At 40.0% G+C, this 23666-nt stretch overlaps 1 protein-coding gene across 1 annotated transcript in view; it reads right to left on the minus strand.

Annotated features, from left to right (window-relative positions):
• The window catches only part of LOC124171933 (rab11 family-interacting protein 5), a 163559-nt gene that overhangs the window by 64220 nt on the left and 75673 nt on the right, over window positions 1-23666 (minus strand). Inside the window, exon 9 of the mRNA XM_046551369.1 lies at window positions 612-884. Coding sequence (XP_046407325.1) covers window positions 612-884 — 273 coding nt within the window. The remainder of the gene's footprint in view (window positions 1-611; window positions 885-23666) is intronic.

Consider the following 23666-nt stretch of genomic DNA (forward strand, 5'->3'; position numbering starts at 1 on the left):
TAGAGGAATCTGCCTACCACAGAAGTGTCTGATTCTGACTTTGATTGTGTATGTATTTATTTTTGTGTATGACATGTCCTATATTTTACAATGTAAAGTCCTGGGACCAATAAAATTATTATTATTATTATTATTATTATTATTATTATTAATATAATGGCTTAAAAGACAGTAGCACCTTTCATTTCCCAAGGATATGAAAAAATGGTGCCTACCCCTAAAACCTCTCTATAGTGAACCTCCATACATCAAATTGCCCAAATTTTGGTCCCCTCCATTACGATATAAAGAGGTTTTACTGTAGTAGTTAATTGTAGAGACATGTAAAGGCCAAGTAAGAAAATGCTTTTAACAAATTTTGTAGTCATAATTACATTTTTTATATATACCATTGCTAAAGACACGATCCATTTGAAAAAAAGAACATTTAGCTATTCTTTACGGGATTACTTTCATGAAATTGTCCCTGCCCTCAATTTATACTTTCCTGTGATTTAAACGTTTTTCCTTTATCCCACTTTAAAGTATAAAAGTTTTACTTATAAAAGTTATACTGTACTTCACAGCTTTCCCCATACGGTAGAAGCCAAAAATGGCGAGATACGACTCACCTCGGCGGAAGTTCTTGAATTTGCGGGCAAACTTTGAAACTTCCTTCTCCTTTTCCTCCTCTTTCTTTGCCGGCTGCTCGATGACATCTTCCACTTTGGCTGGTGATGCTTTCACCGGAGAAGCTTTGGCTGGTGACACTTTGGTGGGTGATGCTTTGGCAGGGGTCATGTCCACTCCTAACTCTTCCTGCCCCACCTCCTCCACAGGCTGGCTCAGAGTAATTGATTTAGGATTATCCCACGAATGTCGCTTCAATGAGTCAGCCAAGTGATCTATAACCAATAGAAATATGGAAAAGATAAAATTCTTTTTCTTTCTCGAAGACCGAACAGACCATAAATCATTACCTTTGAAGGAAAATATAGATATTGTAACTACATGAAAACAATGGATGGTTACTCATCCCTCCCTTGTCTCAATGACCTTTTTCAACCTTGTCTCAACCTTTTTCAGTCCACCTGCTTCAAAATCACCCCATTTCTGGAGGCAACTGGTATGCGAGTCACCTATTGAACCCAAAGGTGGTGTATAATGATCGCTTTCAGCAATTGGATCACATGCATGTGATTCAAAAAAGAATGAGACAAACATGATGCATTTCTGACAGTCTTCATATTTTTTATACTGTAATTGATTAACACAAAGCTTTCTTGTAACAACAAGGCTATACCAACGCTCAAAACTGTCCAAATAGCACAATTTTCAAAGAAACAAGCGTTACATGAGCACACTCATACAAAACAAGACAGGATGGAAATGCAAACTGGGTATATATCGTAGCTCGCCCAGCTTCGCCTTGAAGCCTACAATGTTACAAAGTTGCAAGATCGGACGTGTTGGTCCCCTGGCTCCCTCGTTCTTAGCCTCACTGCTTGAAAGACCCGAGGGAGCATGTTTCTTCCCCTCCACCATTATACCTAAAATGCCATGTGAATAAAAATCACAATGTTTCATAGATTTCCTGACGACAATTACATGAAAACGGCATCTATCTCCCGTAATTTATCCTATATGTATATACTTATAGAAAGAGGACAAGTAAAGCTAAGTCATTTCTTCTTTCTCACAGCATACTCAGAGAATATAACAACAACCCTGAGTATGTCAACTGGTTGTTTTTAAGCATCATAGAAATTGGACAAAATTTTATTTACCTTATATTACTGCAACAGCTGTACACATTCGCTTCTGGAATGAAACCATATCGATTGTTATATCGATCAATATATCGATTAATAACACGCAAGATTATTAGATTACGACGTAATTACAAGATTTTATATTATACAGTTGAAATTTACTTAAAAAATTTGTCTAATGTTGTCTACTTTCGTGCCGAGATCAAGTATTTTTAAGCTAAGCTTCGCATGGAGATCCAGAGCTCTACTCCCACAGCAGTAGTCAAGTAAATACGCACATACTCCATAGCTTCAACGTCGAGTTTATGAGTACATGCAGTACTGCTTCAGATAAAGTGGGAATTGGATAAGACTCATTTCTTCATCATGATAACTCATGCAATAGCAACAATTGCCCACTCGCAAAATTTGTGCACAGTGGGCACTCCAGAAGCAAAAGAAGGTGAGGAGCTCGGAGTGGGGAAAATTAGGGCTTCTCATTGGCTGCAATTTCGCATAGTCAGACATTCCTGATAAATGGCCGTATTTTATTATTCAACACGTCACAAGAATTGAGAAATGTATTTGGATAAATCACGGTCGTAAAAAGAGATGTGGAATGAATGCAAGAATGTTAATAGCTAATAATAATAAATTAAATCATGAATTCTGAGGTTTACGACCCTTAACACCTTCACTGTCATGTGTATCATATATGATACACAAGGGAATTGCCACTGAAGCCATGTGTATCATTTTAGATAAACATGCAATGTTTTATTCCAGGCCATGTGTATCGATAACTCACACATTTAGATGGGATGAAGCATTTAAAACACATTGATTTGGCCTGGGCCAACACAACTCTACCACCAATTTTGGCCTTGGTCGTAAAATTTGTTCTTCACACATTTTTGAAATATGGCATTTTCAAGGCTGTATTAAAGTAGTAGAAAAATATTTTATGAAGTTTACATGTATTCTACAATATAAAATAATGGCAATACAAATAGTATTCTGTTTCTAAATAGTTGAAAACAATAATAGTATAAAAATGGTTTTTTTTAATTTTACACATGATTATTAAAGCAAGTCCTGCACATAAATGGCCTGCCTTCACAGGTATCACAAATAGTGAACACCTGCTTTGCCATTGATTTTTTCCCATCGGGTCCCTCCACGCCTGATCTTCCTTTGGCCTCATAGCAGCTTCGGCACCTCCCCCCGGATTTTTTGGGAGGATCCCCTTTCAAATAATCGACTAAACGATGGGTAGGCCTGCCAACCGATCTTCTAGGCGTCTCCGCCTCGTATTTCAGCCAGGACAAAATAATATTTCCCCTAAATTTCTTTATAGGCATTTTCGTCCCTGAATTTTCTACATACAGGAAATGGGCGTTTACAACTACCATTCCCCAAAAAACTTCAACAGCCAGTTTCCTGTACCACTTTGTTCCTCGACTCAATGCAGTGCCGTAAGTGGCCATTTGGTCACTCATGTCGATAGAAAACTTTCCTTCATTGTATATCATGACATCTTTTGGTTTTTCAGTAACTTTTCCTCTTTTCGAAGTAACTTCTACGGTATCATTGGTGTGCACAGTAGATAGCAGGGACACATCCCGCTTGTCCTTCCACTTCAAAAACACAATACCCTCTGTGGTTTCTTTTGTTACAATATCTCCTTTCTTCAGTTTGGTTGACACTTCTGGACGTAAGTACTTCCGATCAATCCTAACAGTGCCAATTAGGTGAGGTTATTGACAAGGTTTTCAATTTTGTGGAGTCGGTTGTCACCTGCTTCGCTGTTGTCTGCAAAGTGCCACATTGTCAGGAGTAATTCAAATCTGTTGCAACTCATAGTATTTTTCACCATAGAGTTTTCATACAAGGGGTTTGTACTCCAGTAATCTTGTAAAGATAGATATTTCACTAGGCCCATATAACCAACCAAAGCCAAAAACTTGCGCATTTCCTCAGGAGTTGTGGGCGTCCATTTATGTAAGCGCGAAGAAGGTCCTACATCTTTCTGCTTCTCTAGTTGCTGAGTTGCATATAAATTTGTATGATCAACCATCAAATTTACAATTTCGTCATCAATAAAATGCAAAAAATAATCGATAGGTTGTGCTCCTGCTAATTTACCACTCAATTCTGCATCCATACCAGATTTTCCTGTGAAAGGAATGTTTTATTGTCTAGCTTTCCATTCACTCCATTCTATTTCTCTTTCTTTACCAAAAAGGCTGAATTTATAATTGTTGAATCTGTTTTTACTTTTCTTTTCATTTCGCCCTTTGCTGACGTTACATTCATTTTGCTCATCAAAAGTTTCATCACCGTCAGCTGCTTCATCCTCTTCTGAAATATCTTCAGCTACTTCTTCTTCAAAATTTTCAGGACCATCATCTATTTCTTCAGCTAGTACTTCTTCTCCCAAAATATTTTCATTAGTACAATAAGATTTGTCCATCTTGGTATTTTTAGCCTTTCTTACTATAGAAGTCTTTTCAGCTTTTCTTTTCCTACCTTCTACTTTCCTTGCCTATTTCGCGTTATTTTGCCATATTTCCCGATATTGCGTCTCGCAAATTTCGCACATCTCTTCCTATTAGGAAACTCTAATAATTTATACATCAACTTTGTACACTTCAAAAAATAAATATAAACATGCGATGATCGAATAAAACGAAAATATGGATTTTTATGTGTGTGTGCAAAAATGATACACATGGCCTGGGAAGCAAAAAAAGTAAAAAAGGCAAGTGCTGGGCCACGTGCATCATTTTTGCACACATCAAAAGAAAGGTAATAAAACCATAATAAACAAGAAAAACATGTATATTCATGTTTGCAATGACATTTTATACACATTCCTACAATAATCCATACTTGGCCTGGGGTGATAAAAAAATGACTTACATGGTGGCAGTCAATGTGTTAAGAAGATACTAGAGAACGAATTGCGGGTTGCATCACGGCAAGCAATTGAGCGTACTAACCTGGAAAGTGCAATTTTTTCAAACGTACTAACCAAATACTTTTACCAGTATTTTGTTTGGATCGTACCGGGACCGAGAGAAATCACTGTACTAACAAGGAGACATCGCCAAAGTGATGTTCGGGATCTGGATGCGATGTTATTATCTGAAAGTATATGGGTAAGATAGAAAAATTGTCACCGCTTTCTTCCACATAGGCCCGGGTTCGAGAGATATACGCATGTAAAGATTTCGCGCAGCATGACATCCCTTCAGTAAGCGCTCCCTGTCAACTACGGCCCTGGTGGTGCGGTCTAGGTCGTTAGTCCCCTAACCTGTAGTTGGTATCTCGGGTTCAACTCCCAGTGCTGGCTAAATTTTTTCTCTCTTCTAATTTTTGAAATCACTGTTACATATTATCCCCATTCGTTTTATGTGATTACTTCGCGATTTTTTAAATTTAATATCAATTAATGGATTTTAAACGAAACTCCGAATTGTGCCTTACCATGCGAATTAGAGGATGGATATAATTACTTACTTCGCTGCTCTTTATGCATTTGACAACATTGTACGCAACTAGGCGATGGTGTGAGGTGCGTTTGGGGGACAAAGATTGGCTGCAAACCGTGCTGGCGAAGGGTTATCCGCTCCTCCTATTGTGCTGTCATTGGACAACTCTCGCTGGCCTTACTGTATGCAAGGTATCAAGGTGTACGGTTATCCTGCAGAATGCAACATTTCATAACAATTGTGTACTAACTCACGATTGTGATGAACTGATCACTAGCTGGGCGTGCAATGCAGCCGGAGCCGAAAAAAATTGCTCCCCGCGGCAAGGAAGAACAGGTGAAACACTCAACAGTTCCTAACTTCACACCGTATTCAATGATGTTTTGTTCAGATAGTGCCCAGAGTGCGAGTTCCTCTACGCCGCACCGCGTGGCAACAGCCAAATCAAAAGGCACCAAATTCGAAATTTGAAATTTTTGAATGCTGGCATCCCTGAAAGTGCGTAAATCGAATGTGCATAGAAAGAGGACTAACTGTACATCAAATTTACGAGCTGTAATGAGTCAGTCACCATGATTCCTCAAGAATGAAGCTTATTATATGACGTTGCGTGTATGGTGAAGAAAGAACCATAAATGACGCTCTTGGTCGCAGTACACGAGGAGAACTTAAATGTGGCGTGATTCTTAAAACTTAGCATGGTGAATATCCACCTAAATTCCATTGCTTATGTGTGGAACTTCGTAATAAAGTTCATTTTATAACCACGGGGACCTGGACTGAGGTACATAATTTTGTAAAAACAAACATTACGTAATAAATAGAGATGTGTGAATAGTATCCACGAATACTCGAATACTAGAAAGTATTCGATATTCGAGGTCTCGAATAGATATGCGAAAAGTACCGCCTCGAATACTTTGAATTTCGGGTCGTACACTGTCGCACGCACGTCGTTGGTAGTTTCCCATTTCTGGAGGTCAGCTGCTGCATGAGTACAGTGGGATAGTTACATTAACGCATTTCCCAAGATCCGCTCTCCCTTCCATTCAGCACTAGCCTGAGGCTTTCCTCTTCTCCGAAATAAAAAAAAGGTCCCAGCTCGCGCAGGGATCATATTATGTAGACCTTAGCTTCGAAAAAAAAATCAAGTTACACGAGAACAAAAGAAATGTGTTTCGCGCCCCCCCTCCCTTTTCTCACCCACTGACCTTTTTCTGCCTACCTGCTTTTAAGTTTCCAGTTTCTGGAGGTCAACTGCTGCATGAATCACCTATAAGCCTAAAAGGTGTCTAACAATGACTTTCGGCAATTGATATTACACCTTTGTTGGATTGAAATATTAGTAATGTGCGTATGATTTAAAAAAGAACAAGACCAAACACGACGCATTTCTGACTTTATTTAAGCATTTTACGCGAAGAAATAAATGTCAAAATAAGACGGAGACTTGGCATTCTGGTGAGACTCGATATGATCAGCAGAGCTTCTCGGAAGTTGATGCGGTATTTTTTTCCGAAAACATATATCAAGTTACAATTTATGAGTGGTGCCATAAATCTTTATCGTTACAGTCCCAGACGAAGGGATATTTTCTCAGGATATTTGGTTTTCTCCCTGATAGCAATTCCAATTCATCTTCTTATCTCGTGAGAACTCCCAAAGATGGACTGAAAATAATTGAAGAAAATCCGGTGGAGAAGAGCTTGTATTTTGCAAAATGCCTCAGATTGTCAGCTAGCACTTGGCAGCAGGAGTGGGGGTAAAGCGATGTTAGTTGAATTAATTATATGCCCAATTGTTTCCATAAAATTAAAATATTCCATTAATCAGCTAAATTCCTGTTCGAATCCTTAAAAGGAAATCAAAATTACTCCCCAAAATCTTGTGTTGCCTGCTGCATAGGCAACCGAGTCAAACATTCGTGCATTCATCGTTTAGTATTCGAGGTATTCGAAATTCGAGGTATTCGAATATTCGAGCAATGATTCAATATTCGAATTCGAGAAACCTGCTATTCGACCCATCTCTAGTAATAACGCTTCTTTTCCTATAGCTTGGATAGGCCTTTTCGTCAGAACCAACGATTTGCTTTGTAATAACGTTGTTAATATTAACGAGAGTCTACTGTATAATTTAAAGAGTTATATACAGTAAACTCTCGATTATACGAAGCATGATTTTACGAAGTTTTCGATTACACGAAGTTATATTGTGGTCCCGGCGAAAAGCCTACGCTAAATACATGGCGCTATGCGAATATACGAAGTTTCGATTATACGAAATGTTTTGAAATTACGAACCTTGGCTCGGTCCCCAGGAGCAAATGGCATTTGTTAATGCGAACTACAGTGAAATATTTGTCAATAAAACTATTTAAGCCGGCGTAAGTAGCTAAAAAATCAGCGCTTCTGACTGTGGTCCATCAAAAGTGTGAAATCGTAAATGATAGTGCAACTTTGGAGAGAGAGGATTCGCCTAAAACCTCATAAAGGGAATTTAATCCTCCAGCAGGCGCGCCATATACTCTGACACTAGCAGGCACGCGTGACACTCAGTGCAACACTTGGTTTTCCGCTGATATTAATAAGAAAAACTCGAATTAAGAAGCGTACATTCATGACCTTGTTGGAATAAATGGTGTTTGGTTCACTGACCAACTACTTTTAATAACGTGAGGTCGAAGCGGCACAATGTTGCACTTTGTGCCACAGCGCGCCCGCTGGAGGGTTAAGGGAAGTAGGAGTTCAGTAAAAATATTGTGACTGACATAATGCCCCTATTTACGTGCCTATTCGTAAACATCGCATCGACAATACTTCGTAGTTTAAAATGTCAGGAAGGTCGTGCGGAGTATTTCGTACACTCCTACTTAACCCTTTGCACTGCTGTGAATGTACCTGGTATGTTCGCAAGGCAGGCTGCTGTGAACGTACTTCGAAGACTACTTGACTACTTTTCGCCGAAGCACTTCGAAGGGTCCCTAATCCGGGACCCTTTCCTCGACGGGCTCACCCTCGCTGGCCCCTCTCTTCGACCCTCCGAGCCTTTCTCCCCAAAAGTGACCGCTCTGGCTGCATTTTGAAAATCTATCAATCAATTTATTATTATTAATATTCTACCGATTAAGGTAGGTTTTCATGGAGTATTCAAGAAGTGAGCTGGGAACCTCCCTTTCCTTCCAGCACTACCTTCTTTAATTCACTGTAAGGCCTACTCTCTTTCAATCTATCTAAAAATCCTATTCTTTTCCTTCCCCTCCCTCGTTTCCCTAACATTCTACCCTCTAACCCCATTTTCAACATCCCTTAACCGCTAAGCACTAACTCCATCCATACCTTCTGTCTACTCCGTATCTCATCTAAAAGCTACCTCTCCTCGCCAACCATATCCAGCACTTCGTCATTCCTTTTCCTCTCCATCCATTTCACCCTCTCCATTCTTCTCCATACCCACATCTCGAATGCCTCCGATCTTCTCTCCTCTTCTTTCCTCAGAGTCCACGTTTCCGCACCGTAGAGAGCTACACTCCAGATCAAACTCTTCACTAACCTTTTCTTTAAACTCTTACGCAACGATCCTCTCAGAAGCTCCTTCCTGTTCATGAATGCCGCCTTCGCTAATGCGATTCTCTTCCTTATGTCCTTACTACTGTATCCGTTTTCCTCTAACGTACTGCCTTAATACAGTAGAATCCTGATTTACGGTTTTTCAGGGGGGACAAACTTTAAAACACTAAATGCGGAAAAACACTAAATGAGGACCTGCCATTTTTTTCAGGTTTTAGGGTTTGTAATGATTGGAATGGCTTTTTATGAATAAAAAATATTATTTTACGTAACTAAAAGGTGCTGCATGCAGCAAAAAATTCATTGATTAAGTGTTTTCAGCCCAATGAAGATTGGATAATACTTTTCAGGAATTAGCTAAAAAAATGGGTAGTAAAAATAAGTAATGAGAGGATGACAATTGTTTTAAAGAAATATTTTAAGAAAATTTTAATATGCATCAACTGAAAAGCATTCCCACACGGAATATTATTATGGAAATTAGTGATTCCATTTTTACGTATATTTCAGTGGTCTCGATGAAATTTTAAATTTTTTTCTGTAAAAGTGACATGTAGGTGACTATAGCATTTCTAATATAATAAGAAAAGGTGTAAGTAGGTACTCGAAAAATCGTCATTGCATCTATAAAGATGAGTGAAATAAAGGGACAGCAGAAGATCGCTAATCCCGAAATCTAAACTACCGAATATCTAGTAAAAGGGAGGTTTTCTGGAATTATACCAACTGAACGGTTTCTGTAGCCTCGGCGAAACGAGGGATTTATGAACCTTTAAAAAGCCTCCCGTGTGCACATTTTGGATTTCGAGGTCATCCAAAAAAGGAGAATCTTATTTCTAGTATGCGTACAAGTCGATGGTGATTCAACTCGATGATGGCACCAGATTCGTTGCCTTATATCCGCGGCCTCATGCAGATCGAATGGAGCCGGGAGAAGTTGTTTACGCGGCACGCTGATCACCTTGACTCCCACTCATCATGTTTCTCGGCAGCTTTTAATGAAATTTGGTTGGACCTTGAATAACGATTAGCTAAACTTTAAGTTAAGTGAAAAGGTTTAATCTTCAACAGAACTGGATTTCATCAGAACAATTGTCAGTGCCTCTGGAGTTTGGCAATTTCGTCAGGGATATGATGTCGAAGTCAACCACCAAGGGATACCTGCCGGATTTTCGTATTTTTCCGCGCTCATCTATTCTACCGTGAGTATGCGGTGATTTTTTTTCCAGCATGAGCGATTTATTTTGAGTCATGGGCCATGATAGTTCGTCAAAACTCTGATTGTCATTCCCTTTTGACATTAATTAGCACCAGATAGATATTTTTGAATCGACATCGATATCAACCAGCCGCTTGTTGGTAAATTGGCTCCGGGATATCTAAATTACGATGTAAAATAATGTTGGTGATGGTTTTCCGGGTTTACACCGCGTTGATACATGTTTTGCGGATGACAGTTTCGGGCGCGTTCCAGCTCCCGAAATAGTAAAATAATGTTGTTCCGCAGGGAAAGAATGCTCTCACTCACGGTCATGACAGGGGAAACGCTTCCTCTGTTCTTTTGCTGTTCCTCCGTGGAAACTGACCTTGGAATGGATTACAGAAAGAATCTTCTAGTGAACTGTGCAATGGATATTGGGCCTCCTCTTTTGAAAAGAGAAAGTAGCCGACTGGAAAAATATTGGGCTAATAATGGACTGCCCGTAAGGAGTAGAGTTGGAAGGGGCATAAGCCATCAATTGAAAATATTATTGTAGCGGCCCTCGGAGGATAACTCATGTCATCAGTCGTCACGTATCATCGAAGTCAAGTTCAAGAAGTGAAGGATAAGGTAGTTCGAGGTTATTAAGGGATGACTTTGCTCCATTAGATCGGATCTGATACAAAAAGTGCCTGGTGTTTGGATCAGAAGGGGAGCGAAACAATACGAGAAGACAAATCACCCAGCTTGCGAGTTGAAGGTCGCAGCGCTGCGCTCGCGGAAGAAAGCACTGAAGAAGCGTTCTCCGGTTGATTCTATCGACTCTTGGTAAACTTTCATGAGACTGTTCATGTTGATGAGCATAAATTCGAAGATTTGGATGAACCGTCATGAAAAAACGTTAAATCGAGCAAAAAAAATCTTGAGCGGGACAAATTTTTACGACCATTACGGCGAAAGGTGATTGCCCGGTAAACGCGTTTTCTAATTTAAGCGGTGATAATGAAAATATCAGAGTGAAATTTTCGCCATTGTATAAAAGTTACTGTATTTGCTCTCCCTAGCTTACCCAAATTTACATAGTGAAAATTGCGATTTTAACGAATAGACGGGATTTGGGAGGTGTAAGGGCGGACGAAAATAGATTGGTTGATGATAGTTGATGTTCTAGGCTTCCGATATTATTGAAGGAAAAACTTAATTTTTCGCGTACCAAGTTCAAAGAAGCCTCCACCGGGGTCTGATATTCTTCATTTAAAGTCTCATATTTAGTCTTGAGGCAAATTTAACTGCACAGACGCCAATTTAGCAAAAATGTATGTTTTTCCGCGGGTTGGCCTGTCAAATAAGAAGATAAGAATAAAATTTCTTTCCACTCGAATGAAGTATCTTTTATTTTCATTTTAGTCCATCCCGCTGTTTTATGCTTCAAATAATAGAGACAAAAACAAATCTTCCTAACACACACACACACCGCACTTCACACGAGCCTTGCGCGACCACACGGACCACACATCCTCCCATTTAGCCGGCATGCGAGTCTCACTGCGCACGTGGGTTGGCAACGGCAGCGGCCGCTCGAACTGAGAGGGGAAATAGCGAAGGCAGGGGGACTGGCATCAGGCAGTCGACACACCTGATCCAACCTCCAGCTCATATTCTGGAGTGTGGGATAATGTTACATGAATAGCTGAGAGCGTGTTGTCATGGGGATTCGTTTCACGTAATGGCAAGTCCAACTTGACAACACGATCGGAGCTAGGTTGAAATGCAAAGAGCGAAGAAATAATTTTCACAATACACTTTACACGGTAGATGAAATACATGAATACATTTTATTTGGGATGAATAAATTACATTGTATGCTTTTGCTAGCAAGTTTGATGCAAATGAAACGCAATGAAGAATCCTTATTTTCTGTGTGATAAAGATTTCGTTTCTAGCGGACACAATCATGCACAAAGGACATTGCTAGAAAATAATGTTTTAGCCTGGTTAATTATGGCTAAAAATTTGGCGATTAAGTACAATTCACTTCTAATTCAATCCCATCCAAGACGCCTTTACGAAGTATTGTCTAGCGCCAGATTCAATGAAAGCTTTTCCCCAGAGATTATTTGAGACTAAAGTTCGTTTAGGTTCGCTGGACGATGGACAGAATACTCTCGGGATATATCCCCTTGGAACAAGGATACTTTTACCCCAGGTTCATAAATACCTTGAATCCGTTCACGTTCTCTGTAGCTTTGAGCATTTGGCGTGCTGAACTCAAATTTCATTAATTACGTAAATTCAACGATATAATTCCATCTGGGAATTGCAGCACACCCTTAGTTTATAATTTTCTAAGCTGCTTAATATGATATAGTTGCTGCATACAGTGGCGGATACAGATGGGGGGCGCAGGGGGCGCGCGCCCCCCCTTGGGGGTCCGCCTGTATTGCCGAACATTGCAAAACCACAATTGTAGCTTTTTTATATCATAAGATGGCATTGTCATTTACATGTTTGTAATCACTTTAAATAAAATGTTCATATACTTTGCCTATGACTTGATCATATTTTATCACGATAAAAGTAAAGACAACTCAAGATATGTTGCGCCCCCCCCCTTGAGTTTTTTCTGTATCCGCCACTGGCTGCATATAGTACTATTGCTTTAATACATATGGATTTGTTTTATATTTCAGGGACTCATTGGACTTAAGTACAGAAGAAGTGCATAATTCAGGTCTCGATTCAGCAATCAGCCTGATTAATGGGAAATTTATCGTTGACGGACAGCATTTCTTGAGAGAAATTCGATCTCTTGAATTCCATCGAACGACGCACAGTGGTCCCAAATCGAAAAAAGCTGGCCAAAATTAATTACGCCGTTGTTATTATGTATATACTTGACCTAAAGGTCTATTCTTATTGTTATTGACCCGCTTATTCTTAATTTATAACTATTTTTTATGTATTTGCAATAACTTTATTGTTATTTCACATTTTGTTTAAACAATTAATTTTTTAACATTGGAATTTGAGATTATACTGGTGATAGTATATAAAAAAATTATACATATCATAAAACTGATTTAGTTATTTAAAACATACATAAATGCTAGAGATGGGTCAAATAGCAGATTTCTCGAATTCGAATATCGAATTCGAATACTAAATCATTGCTCGAATATTCGAATACCTCGAATTTCGAATACCTCGAATACTAAATGATGAATGCTGGAATGTTTGACTCGGTTGCCTATGCAGAAGGCAACACAAGATTTTGGGGAGTAATTTTGATTTCCTTTAAATGATTCGAACAGGAATTTAGCTGATTAATGAATATTTTAATTTTATGGAAACAATTGGGCATATAATTAATTCAACTAACATCGCTTTACCCCCACTTCTGCTGACAAGTGCTAGCTGAAAATCTGAGGCATTTTGCAAAATACAAGCTCTTTTCCACCGGATTTTCTTCAATTATTTTCAGTCCATCTTTGGTAGTTCTCACGAGATAAGAAGATGAATTGGAATTGCTATCAGGGAGAAACCAAATATTCTGAGAAAATATCCCTTTGACTGGGATTGTAACAATAAAGATTTATAGCACCACTCGTTAATTGTAACTTGATATATGCTTTCGGAAAAAAATACCGCATCAACTTCCGAGAAGCTCTGCTGCTCATATCGAGTTTCGCCAGAATGCTAAGTCTCCGTCGTATTTTGACATTTATTTCTTTGCGTAAAATGCTTAAATAAACTCAGAAATACTTCGTGTTTGGTCTTATTCTTTTTGAAATTACGCGCACATTACTAATATTTCAATTCAATAAAGGTGTAACATCAATTGACGAAAGTCATTCTTAGACACCTTTTGTGCTAATAGATGACTCATGCAGCGGTTGACCTCCACAGAAATGGGGAACTTCGAAGCTGGTAGGAAAAAAAATGTCAGTGGGGGAGAAAAGGGAGGGCCGGAAACACGTTTCTATTGTTCTCGTGTAACTTGGTATTTTTTCGAAGCTAAGGTCTTCGTAATATGATCCCTGCGTGAGCTGTGACCTTTTTTTTATTTCGAAGAAGAGGAAAGCCTCAGAGGAGGGGGGGGCTACTGCTGAATGGAGAGGGATACCGGATCTTGGGAAATGCGCTAATGTAAGTATCCCACGGTACTCACACAGCAGTTGACCTCCAGAAATGGGGAACTTCGAAGCAGGTAGCCAGAAAAAGGTCAGTGTGTGAGAAAAGGGGGGAGGGCGTGAAACACGTTTTCATTGTTCTCGTAACTCGATATTTTTTTCGAAGCAGGGGTCTTCGCAATGCGATCCCTGCGCGAGCTGGGACCTTTTGTTTGATTTCGGAGAAGAGGAAAGCGTCAGAGTGAGTGAGGCAAGTGCTGAATGGAGGGGGATAGCGGATCGTGGGAAATGCCCTAAGGTTGCTATCCCACGGCACTGAGGTTCTCCTGGTGGGGGGAATCGGGGATTTTCGGATTTTTTCACCCGACCATTTTCGGTTCCCCTCGACGAACTCTTTTCACCGCTAAAATCCACGAATTTGAGGTAATTAGTCAACTTGCGTAAAACGGCGCTGCGAGCACTAAATGACTACAGTTCTCTACATTTTTCCGAGTCAACTACCAACGACGTGCGTGCGACAGTGTATGACGCGAAATTCAAAGTATTCGAGGTATTCGAGGCGGTACTTTTCGCATAACTATTCGAAACCTCGAATATCGAATACTTTCTAATATTCGAGGTATTCGAGTATTCGCGGATACTATTCGCACATCTCTAATAAATGCATATAAAATGACTGCATTGTTTATTTTTGGACAAATTTTGACCAACTGAATTTGAATGAACCAAGAGAACATTTTCTACTTTCTCATATGTTTGATCGTATTTGAAATGAAAAATAAGTTAATATTAATTGGAAATTTATATTATAAGTATATTATTAATATTACTGTACTGCATTAATTGTTTAAAAATTATCTAATTCTAATTAAGTAGACAATTTTATAGTTCCTTGTAACGTGCCAATGGATTTGGAAGCAATTTTAAACGGGGTTCCTTATTTCACAAGTTTCAACGATGGCATTACTACAATCATTGAAATATTATAAGCAATATTTCATAACTCCTATAACTCAAGTTAAACGCCAAATTTATTGATACGCTTGCAATAAGCTCTTTACGCAGTGAGGCATCAATTTAACGAGCACATGATTTGGTACGAAAAATTAAATGAGATTTTCCATTAATTTGGGCTTTTTTAATTATCAAAAAAATAAGTTAACATTTCTCCTTATCTTTCTCAGTCATTGTTGCGAAAAAAATTTAAATACATTCATAATCACTATCCGACAAATCCTCATCACAGTCGTCATCCACTCAATTCTTCCAGGATTAATTAACTCTTTACCTCGACTGGTAATTGAAGTAATATCCTTCTTTGAGCCTTAGAAATACTTGATATCATTGCATCTGAAGTTAGTAGTAATCTTTTAAACAGGTCTTCATTTGTTGCTATCCAGGAAAATTTCCTTGCATGGTGCTCCCTGAATCTTCTTATGTCCTTATTCCTCGCCTCCATTGCCCCTTTGTATTGGTGCAAAAGACACCGTGATGGAACGTGCTTCTCTAAACGATATTGTACATTTTATTTGAAAATTCAGGTAAAAAACACTAAAAGTTACAAAATATATATTGTGACATACTGACCTTATGTCACGTATTTTCTCTCGTTATGTAATGACCCGAGTAGGGGATGATCACATATGTGTGGATGAGCGTGGGTATGTCTGAGTGTGTGCGTAATAGTGTGTCATGCCCCAGGCATGAGGTAAATGTGACTCACAAATGCTCAGTGTTTGGTCGGCTCGGACCGATGGTTGCCCCACCCAACAGTGAGGCCCAAGTGCAACCCCTCCTGTCCCAAAAAAACCCATCCCCTGTGTATCATCCCCCTCCAATATCACTATAAAGCGGCGGACGGAGAGAGCCTCCAGGCGAGAAATTCTAGTACGGTCGACGGGCGAGAAACGCTATCCTGATCGACGCAGAAAGGGATTGATGACGTGCCAGATTGGTCGTCATCTATCTGGGTGTGCAGAAAGAGTGCTGTTAGCGGGACGAGATTGTCTACGGAGGTAGCCAGCAGCGGAGAGCAACATTGCAGACGAGCGACAAGCAGGACCAACGCCCAGAGGTCGGGAGGAAAAGTACCCCCGATCCCACGGACATTTGGGGTCCAACGTGTCGCATCATCGACGGCTCCTACTGCTCAAGGCTCCGAGAAACCGTAAGAACGTCGCAGTCAGCGACCCGTCCCCGTGCTCGTTCACCCAGACCCGATTTAATCCCCAAACTGTGTATCCAAATTATTTGGGTATTTTCTCTCCATCCCGGTGCGCCGTATGTAATCACCAAACTGTTGACTCCTTGTCAGAAATCTAATTCAGTGTTACCACGAGAGCAGCCTAAAAACTTAATTTGGGCAAATTGTAAACTCGGCCCACGAATCCTACCAATCACAAATTGTTGCTTTTTTTTGTATTTCTTTTGGAGGGGGGGCAATCGAACCATATCATCTTGTGCACTTGTCGTTCACCCCATTCTCATCAGGGTATTTAATTTCAATAAGTGTGTGTGTATGCTATGTTCAAAGTGGAAAATATATTTTTTTTATGTTTCAAAGTACTCAATAATCGTTCGATCATTCCGTACTCGGGACCATTGATGCCCTCCCCACCCAGTAAAAAAGGTGGCGTTTTCATGTTCCGCCACATATAAATGGCGCCCAACGTGGGGCACGATTGGTAATGCGTATAGTACGCAAAATAAATAAAAGGCGTCTTAACCCTGGCAAGGTACACCTTCACAAGGTTGGCATTGTTTTGTATTATTAAGGGATATTTTGTTTTATCGAGGTTATTTTTCGCATGCCACTATGGCAGAACTTGGGAATAAAGAATCGGCATTTTCAAAGTATCGGGAGAAGGAAAGCGAAGATGACGAGTCTGATGCGGGCAGCGGTCGGTCGGAAACCAATTGCATAACAACTGGTTTAGCAGGCATGGTGTTGCGTACCCCAAACGAGCGTGAGGTAGCATCATCGACCGCCCGTATTAGTGACCATATGGGGGAGTTATTACCGGAAGATTCGAGGGATGGCACTCTTAAGACCCTCGTGTCCTTGATTCAAGATTTAACCAGTAAAACTAAGTCGATGCATGACGAGTTAACAAGTAAAACTGAGTCGATGCATGATGATTTAACAAGTAAAATTAACGCCAGCGAACTGAAAAACGAGTCGTTGCATAATGATCTAACAAGTAAAACTGAGTCGATGCATGATGATTTAACAAGTAAAATTACCGGCATCGAACTTAAAACTGAGTCAATGCGTGATGAGCTGAAGGCTGACAATGCTGCGTTACGCGAAGAGTTTAAACTCAATAATGAGAGAATACAAGTCGAGATTCAAACTTGGAAGGAGACTCTCTCTCAGGAGGTGTCTCAAATGAATAGAAATATAGGTGAGGTAGAAACTCGTTGTGAAATGAAAATAGATGAAACCGTCAGGAAGGTGCGCGAACAATGTCGAGAGGTGGTAATTTCCGAAGTAGGGTATGTTAAGGTTCGTACCGAGGTGTTGGAAAAGAACGTTGAGGAAGTGGTAGCGACACAGAAAAGCGAGCAGGATAGTTTCAAAGCACGCGACGAAAAAATTAAATCGCTTGAAAATGAAATTGTCACTCTTAAAGAAAAGGGCATAACCTCGCAGGTAGTTTCTGTGCCTGCCCAGTCTTTCACAAAGCCAAGCTTCTCTGCCCTCAGTCACGAACATCCCATTGCCTTCATAAAGGAAGTTCATGATTACTTCTCGGTGGTAAATATTCCGCACGCATTACAACCGCAAGTTTTCTTTCAAATGTTAGAATGAGATGCCAAAACGTGGGGGAAGTCCTTATTTCCGCTTCCGGCCACACTTGCGGAATGTAAAGAAAAGTTTTTGTCGAATTTCTGGGATGCCGATACTCAATACAATTTTCGTATGCATGTAATCACAGGCAAGTATGTAAGAACGAAGATGAACACGATGAAACAATTCGCGACGGAGAAAGTAGCGTTAGCGAGATTGTGTTCTCCACCTATGTCTGAAGGGGAAATTATTTATTCATTAATCCGACAATTTCCCATAAATGTGCAAAATATGCTAAAATCTGTAGAACAGCTGACGGTCGATCGGTTAATAATGCTGCTTGGGTTATATGATCAAACGTATCAGTCAAGCGCGCCACCAGTGGGTAATGCTAATCCCCAAGGTTCGCAGCACGGGTCGAGTAACACGAGGCCGTCGACAGCTGATAACGAGTACCGAGTGAACTCAGTCACATTCAAAGGGGGACGCGGGCGAGGCAACTTGCCATCAGAAAAACAATCCTCCTTTCAACCGCATCGTAGTGGGTCCCCATTAAACCAGGAGGAAGGTTTAAACTCGCGCCGGCTGGTCTAGACTCCCTCCGGTGTCCAGCCGACGCGGAAAAAGCGGAGGTTTTATGTCAGATCATCGCGACTTACGAAATTGAGGTAGAAGGCGCAGGGGACGAAAGGAAAGGAAGTATTTATGCCGAGAGGCGTTGCTGTCCGATCGTGAATTGTTCCGCGAACGGCGTTCAGAGTAAAGCGCTGTTAGACACGGGCAGCGAAATTTCCGCAATCTCGGAGGAATATTTCAAAGAATTAAATATCAAAACCATGATACCTTGCTTTCCCCTGAACCGATCTTGTATCATATGTGCTGATAGTCGGAAGTCTCCTCCCATCACTCGTCAGGTTTTACTTACGATCACTATAGAATGCATTGAGTTCGAGGTAATTTGCCTGGTTGTAAGGAATCAAAAGAAATATTTTTTTTCCATTTCTTATTCCAAATTCTTTTCTCGTGAGAATTTATTCTGTTCAACCTGTGTGATTTATTTTGTTCATCCATGTAACACGAACTCATTTTTCTTTGCGGGGCCCCTTTCATCCCTCGCAATGAAAAATTCCTTCGTGTTGGGGGGCAATTGTGACATACTGACCTTATGTCACGTATTTTCTCTCGTTATGTAATGACCCGAGTAGGGGATGATCACATATGTGTGGATGAGCGTGGGTATGTCTGAGTGTGTGCGTAATAGTGTGTCATGCCCCAGGCATGAGGTAAATGTGACTCACAAATGCTCAGTGTTTGGTCGGCTCGGACCGATGGTTGCCCCACCCAACAGTGAGGCCCAAGTGCAACCCCTCCTGTCCCAAAAAAACCCATCCCCTGTGTATCATCCCCCTCCAATATCACTATAAAGCGGCGGACGGAGAGAGCCTCCAGGCGAGAAATTCTAGTACGGTCGACGGGCGAGAAACGCTATCCTGATCGACGCAGAAAGGGATTGATGACGTGCCAGATTGGTCGTCATCTATCTGGGTGTGCAGAAAGAGTGCTGTTAGCGGGACGAGATTGTCTACGGAGGTAGCCAGCAGCGGAGAGCAACATTGCAGACGAGCGACAAGCAGGACCAACGCCCAGAGGTCGGGAGGAAAAGTACCCCCGATCCCACGGACATTTGGGGTCCAACGTGTCGCATCATCGACGGCTCCTACTGCTCAAGGCTCCGAGAAACCGTAAGAACGTCGCAGTCAGCGACCCGTCCCCGTGCTCGTTCACCCAGACCCGATTTAATCCCCAAACTGTGTATCCAAATTATTTGGGTATTTTCTCTCCATCCCGGTGCGCCGTATGTAATCACCAAACTGTTGACTCCTTGTCAGAAATCTAATTCAGTGTTACCACGAGAGCAGCCTAAAAACTTAATTTGGGCAAATTGTAAACTCGGCCCACGAATCCTACCAATCACAAATTGTTGCTTTTTTTTGTATTTCTTTTGGAGGGGGGGCAATCGAACCATATCATCTTGTGCACTTGTCGTTCACCCCATTCTCATCAGGGTATTTAATTTCAATAAGTGTGTGTGTATGCTATGTTCAAAGTGGAAAATATATTTTTTTTATGTTTCAAAGTACTCAATAATCGTTCGATCATTCCGTACTCGGGACCATTGATGCCCTCCCCACCCAGTAAAAAAGGTGGCGTTTTCATGTTCCGCCACAATATAAAATAGTAAACATAGTAAAATCCGAATAAAATTTATGTCCCACTATGTAATAATGTTTATATTTGTAGTTAAAAATGTTTTTTGGCAAATTTATCGCGTAAAGGTTGTCCTGCATGACGCTGAACTTCATCAAAATCGACCGATTTCACGCAACTGTGATTTTTACGGTGAATGCTCCATGTTTGACGGATCACTGCAGCCGCTCTGATGAACAAAAATACTAACTTAGTAGTGTACTTTGTAGACCATATCCTGTAGAATCCGAATATAAGGTCCAAAAATTCCTTGAAAAAATTCGAAAAAACGACTTTTGGCCAGCTTTTTTCGATTTGGGACCACTGTGCGACGTGCCTACAGAGCAGTAATGGATATTTCAGGCTATTGTCTGCATCCACAAAATCTCTGGTTTGGCGCTTGGATTTTCAGCATCACGAATGCGCTCAACATTGAAAATCAATTTTTTTATTGCTCCATATGGTATTTTTGGGCAGTAATAAAATAGAAAATAATATATAAAATGAAAATTCTTTTTTTGTAATTCTCGTCAATGAAATGAAGACACATTTTACCGTGAGCCTAGACTAAGCTGATGCTCGCAGGTTGAAACTCACACGTGCGGCATATAGGCACAAAATGGTTGTTATTCGAATACTTGCAAAACCTTGCAGCTGATTTTTTTTTACTACCATCTTAATAATACCTTACGATCTTTTCACCGGTTTACATTTCCGCGTAAATTGACGCCAAATTGTTTATAACTCAACATTTATGAGAATTTTTGCAAAAAAAATGACGGCTATATTATTATTTTACTAAGTAAATTTTCCGGTTCAATGCGTGCGGACCGTGGGGTCGACTGCGGTTCTGGCTGGCGGCGGCGGAGAGTACGGCGACGGGGCAAGCGTGTGGATGCGATATGACCACATTCACTTTTATATCTGGATAATACATATAATTGTGATAGAAAACGATCACCAAAAAGTAAAATTAATAAATATTGCTATGAATGATACTTATTATGCAATCGCTGGGCACTGCAAGAGGTACACTGAGAGGTTTCTTTCTTTGAGTGTATTTCATATACTACTACGGAGAATTGACTAACGTCGTGTGCTTAAAGTATGGTAAAGGTTCTTTTATTAACAAACTCTCTATCTAGGCAAGAGCTGTCTGTGATCCATGGCCTCCACTTCCTAGCCTCCCATACCTATCTAAAGGTCTACCGAAAATGTTCATGGGAGTAGTTTTTTGCTAAGATATTCGCAGGAATATTTTCTATTTCCTATGGAAATGCATTTTCACATTTGGTTGTTCTTATACTACGATGCCGAACGGCTCTATTTGTTGTGTTCCTGTTGCTTTTCTTGAAAACCGAATACTTCGATTTTTTCTGTGTTGGTTAGATTCATACATCCAACTGTAAAAGGATCCATTTTAGTCGAAGTAACGTTGATATTCCATTTTGACTGCATTGCAAATAATGGTTTCTCATTTTATTTTTGCTAAAGGTCTTTTTGTTCTTTTGATTGAAAACTTTAATTCACTTCACGTAATTTTGGATTTTATTTGTAACTAAACTTTTTTTCTCATTTACATTTCCTACTTGGAACACCATCTTTTCCATTTTATTTTGTTTATATTTTTCGAAATTTCTCTCTTTAATTCCATCTAATTTTAGGATCTGTTTTAAGTAGTGATGAGTCGGTTCGATTCCTCGATTCTCGACCAAAAACCGGAATCGAAAACGAGTACTTGCCAAGGTGAAAAATCGATTCCGATTCCAGTAGTACTTCAAACCACAAATTTATTTACGACTGCGTTTTCAACAGTCATTCGAATTTTTGCGCCACGTAATCGTAATAACAAAACACTTATCTTGGGATTTGCGAGTACTCGAAAATTCGAGTCGAGTCATCACATGGTACTCGACTCGAGCGTTTCGAGTAGCATTACGAATGTCGAGTCGAGTAGTTAAGGTTACAGAGCTTTCGAGGCTAGTAGGTCCAGCAATCATGCCGACAGGAAGCGATATCATGAAACTCATGTAATAATGCAGTTTTTAAAGCCGATAAGTCATTCTAATGCCTTGACCAGGTAGCTTCAGCTTGCCGAATACACTATAGTTGTTGACGTGGGCGCCGAATACCTTTATGCCAGCCTATCGTCTTCCTACCCGGCGCACACTGGTCCGAAATCGAAAAAAGCTGGAATAAAGTTCAAAATGACCTTTTTGGGGATAGAGACTTGAAACTTAGCGTAAATAATCATAAATCATTACCAGATATAGATTTATATGCCATTTTACGTATATACGAACCTTTAGTGAGATACAGAGGACCAAACATGACCAATATTTCGATGCCACGCGAGATATCGATTTCCTCAAAAAATCTTCGAATTTATCCAAGTGGTTTTGCGTTGGTACGAGTTTTATGGAATAAAAAACGCAATATTCCTTTGATCTGGTGCTTTGCCTATACTTTCAATGACTTTAGAAGATTTTGGCTCTCATCTGTCTGGTTTTATGACGCAAAATGGCCGACCCGTTTTTCACGTGAAATTTGACATAAAGTAGACATTATCTTTCGTTTACGAAAAATACAACTCGGAAATATAACTATAAAATTTGAACCACAATATAAAGTAGAGATTTCTAAAGAGTACTAATTAGAAATCTTGAAAAAAAAGTCTGCGACGAAGGAAATAAGAGCGATTTTTCAATCGCGCGCCAAGGCTCAGCTACACGCCGCGGAACTCTAAGGCTCAGTAACTGAGGCCGATTTTTCAAGTTTTTTAAAACATTAGTCTTCAAAATCGTCATTTAAAGCATGGATAATTGTCTTCATTGACTTAAAACACTAAACTGAGGATGTTAAAAAGGATTATTTATAGATCGACTAGAACATTTAGCGCATTACTCCAGTGAAAATACAAAGGATTGGATATTTTTCGAAACTATCCCATGCATAAGAAATATGCCTCGGGTATTGAAGTAAAGTGAAGAGATTAAGTCAGTATGCTTAAGAGAGAAAAAAATGAACTGTTTCCGTGAAAGGCAACAACCGATACCCTTTTTCCCTTTCCACCTTCGCCGAGGTGAGTCACGCGAAAGGGGGAGTTTTCACACCACAAGGCTCTTTTAGCTTTTTTTATTACTGCGTCCATCCGATGTGATATTCATTTGTAGCGTTTAGTTTCTTTCTTGAACTTAGAAAAATCAAGAGATTTTAAGGTTGATTAAATGACGTGAGATGTATAGAATTTTTTTGGTTCTACAAAACTTAAGTTTAGTTCTATAGTTTGTTGGCTTCGTCCACTTGAATTCCATGAAGATTCAAGATCCAAAAAAATCGTTGATAAAATTTTTAATAAAAATTCCAAAGTCTCCATAATCTTGCAATTTTGGTAGGAAAGTACTTGCCGAATCACACTAGTGTGTAGCAAAAGGCAATTTTCTGCAGGCAGTAATACTGAAACATGGAGACGTCAAAACCTGCTGGCTGAGCATGTAGAATAATT

This window comes from Ischnura elegans, chromosome X (assembly GCF_921293095.1).
Source record: "Ischnura elegans chromosome X, ioIscEleg1.1, whole genome shotgun sequence".
Classification (NCBI taxonomy): domain Eukaryota; kingdom Metazoa; phylum Arthropoda; class Insecta; order Odonata; family Coenagrionidae; genus Ischnura; species Ischnura elegans.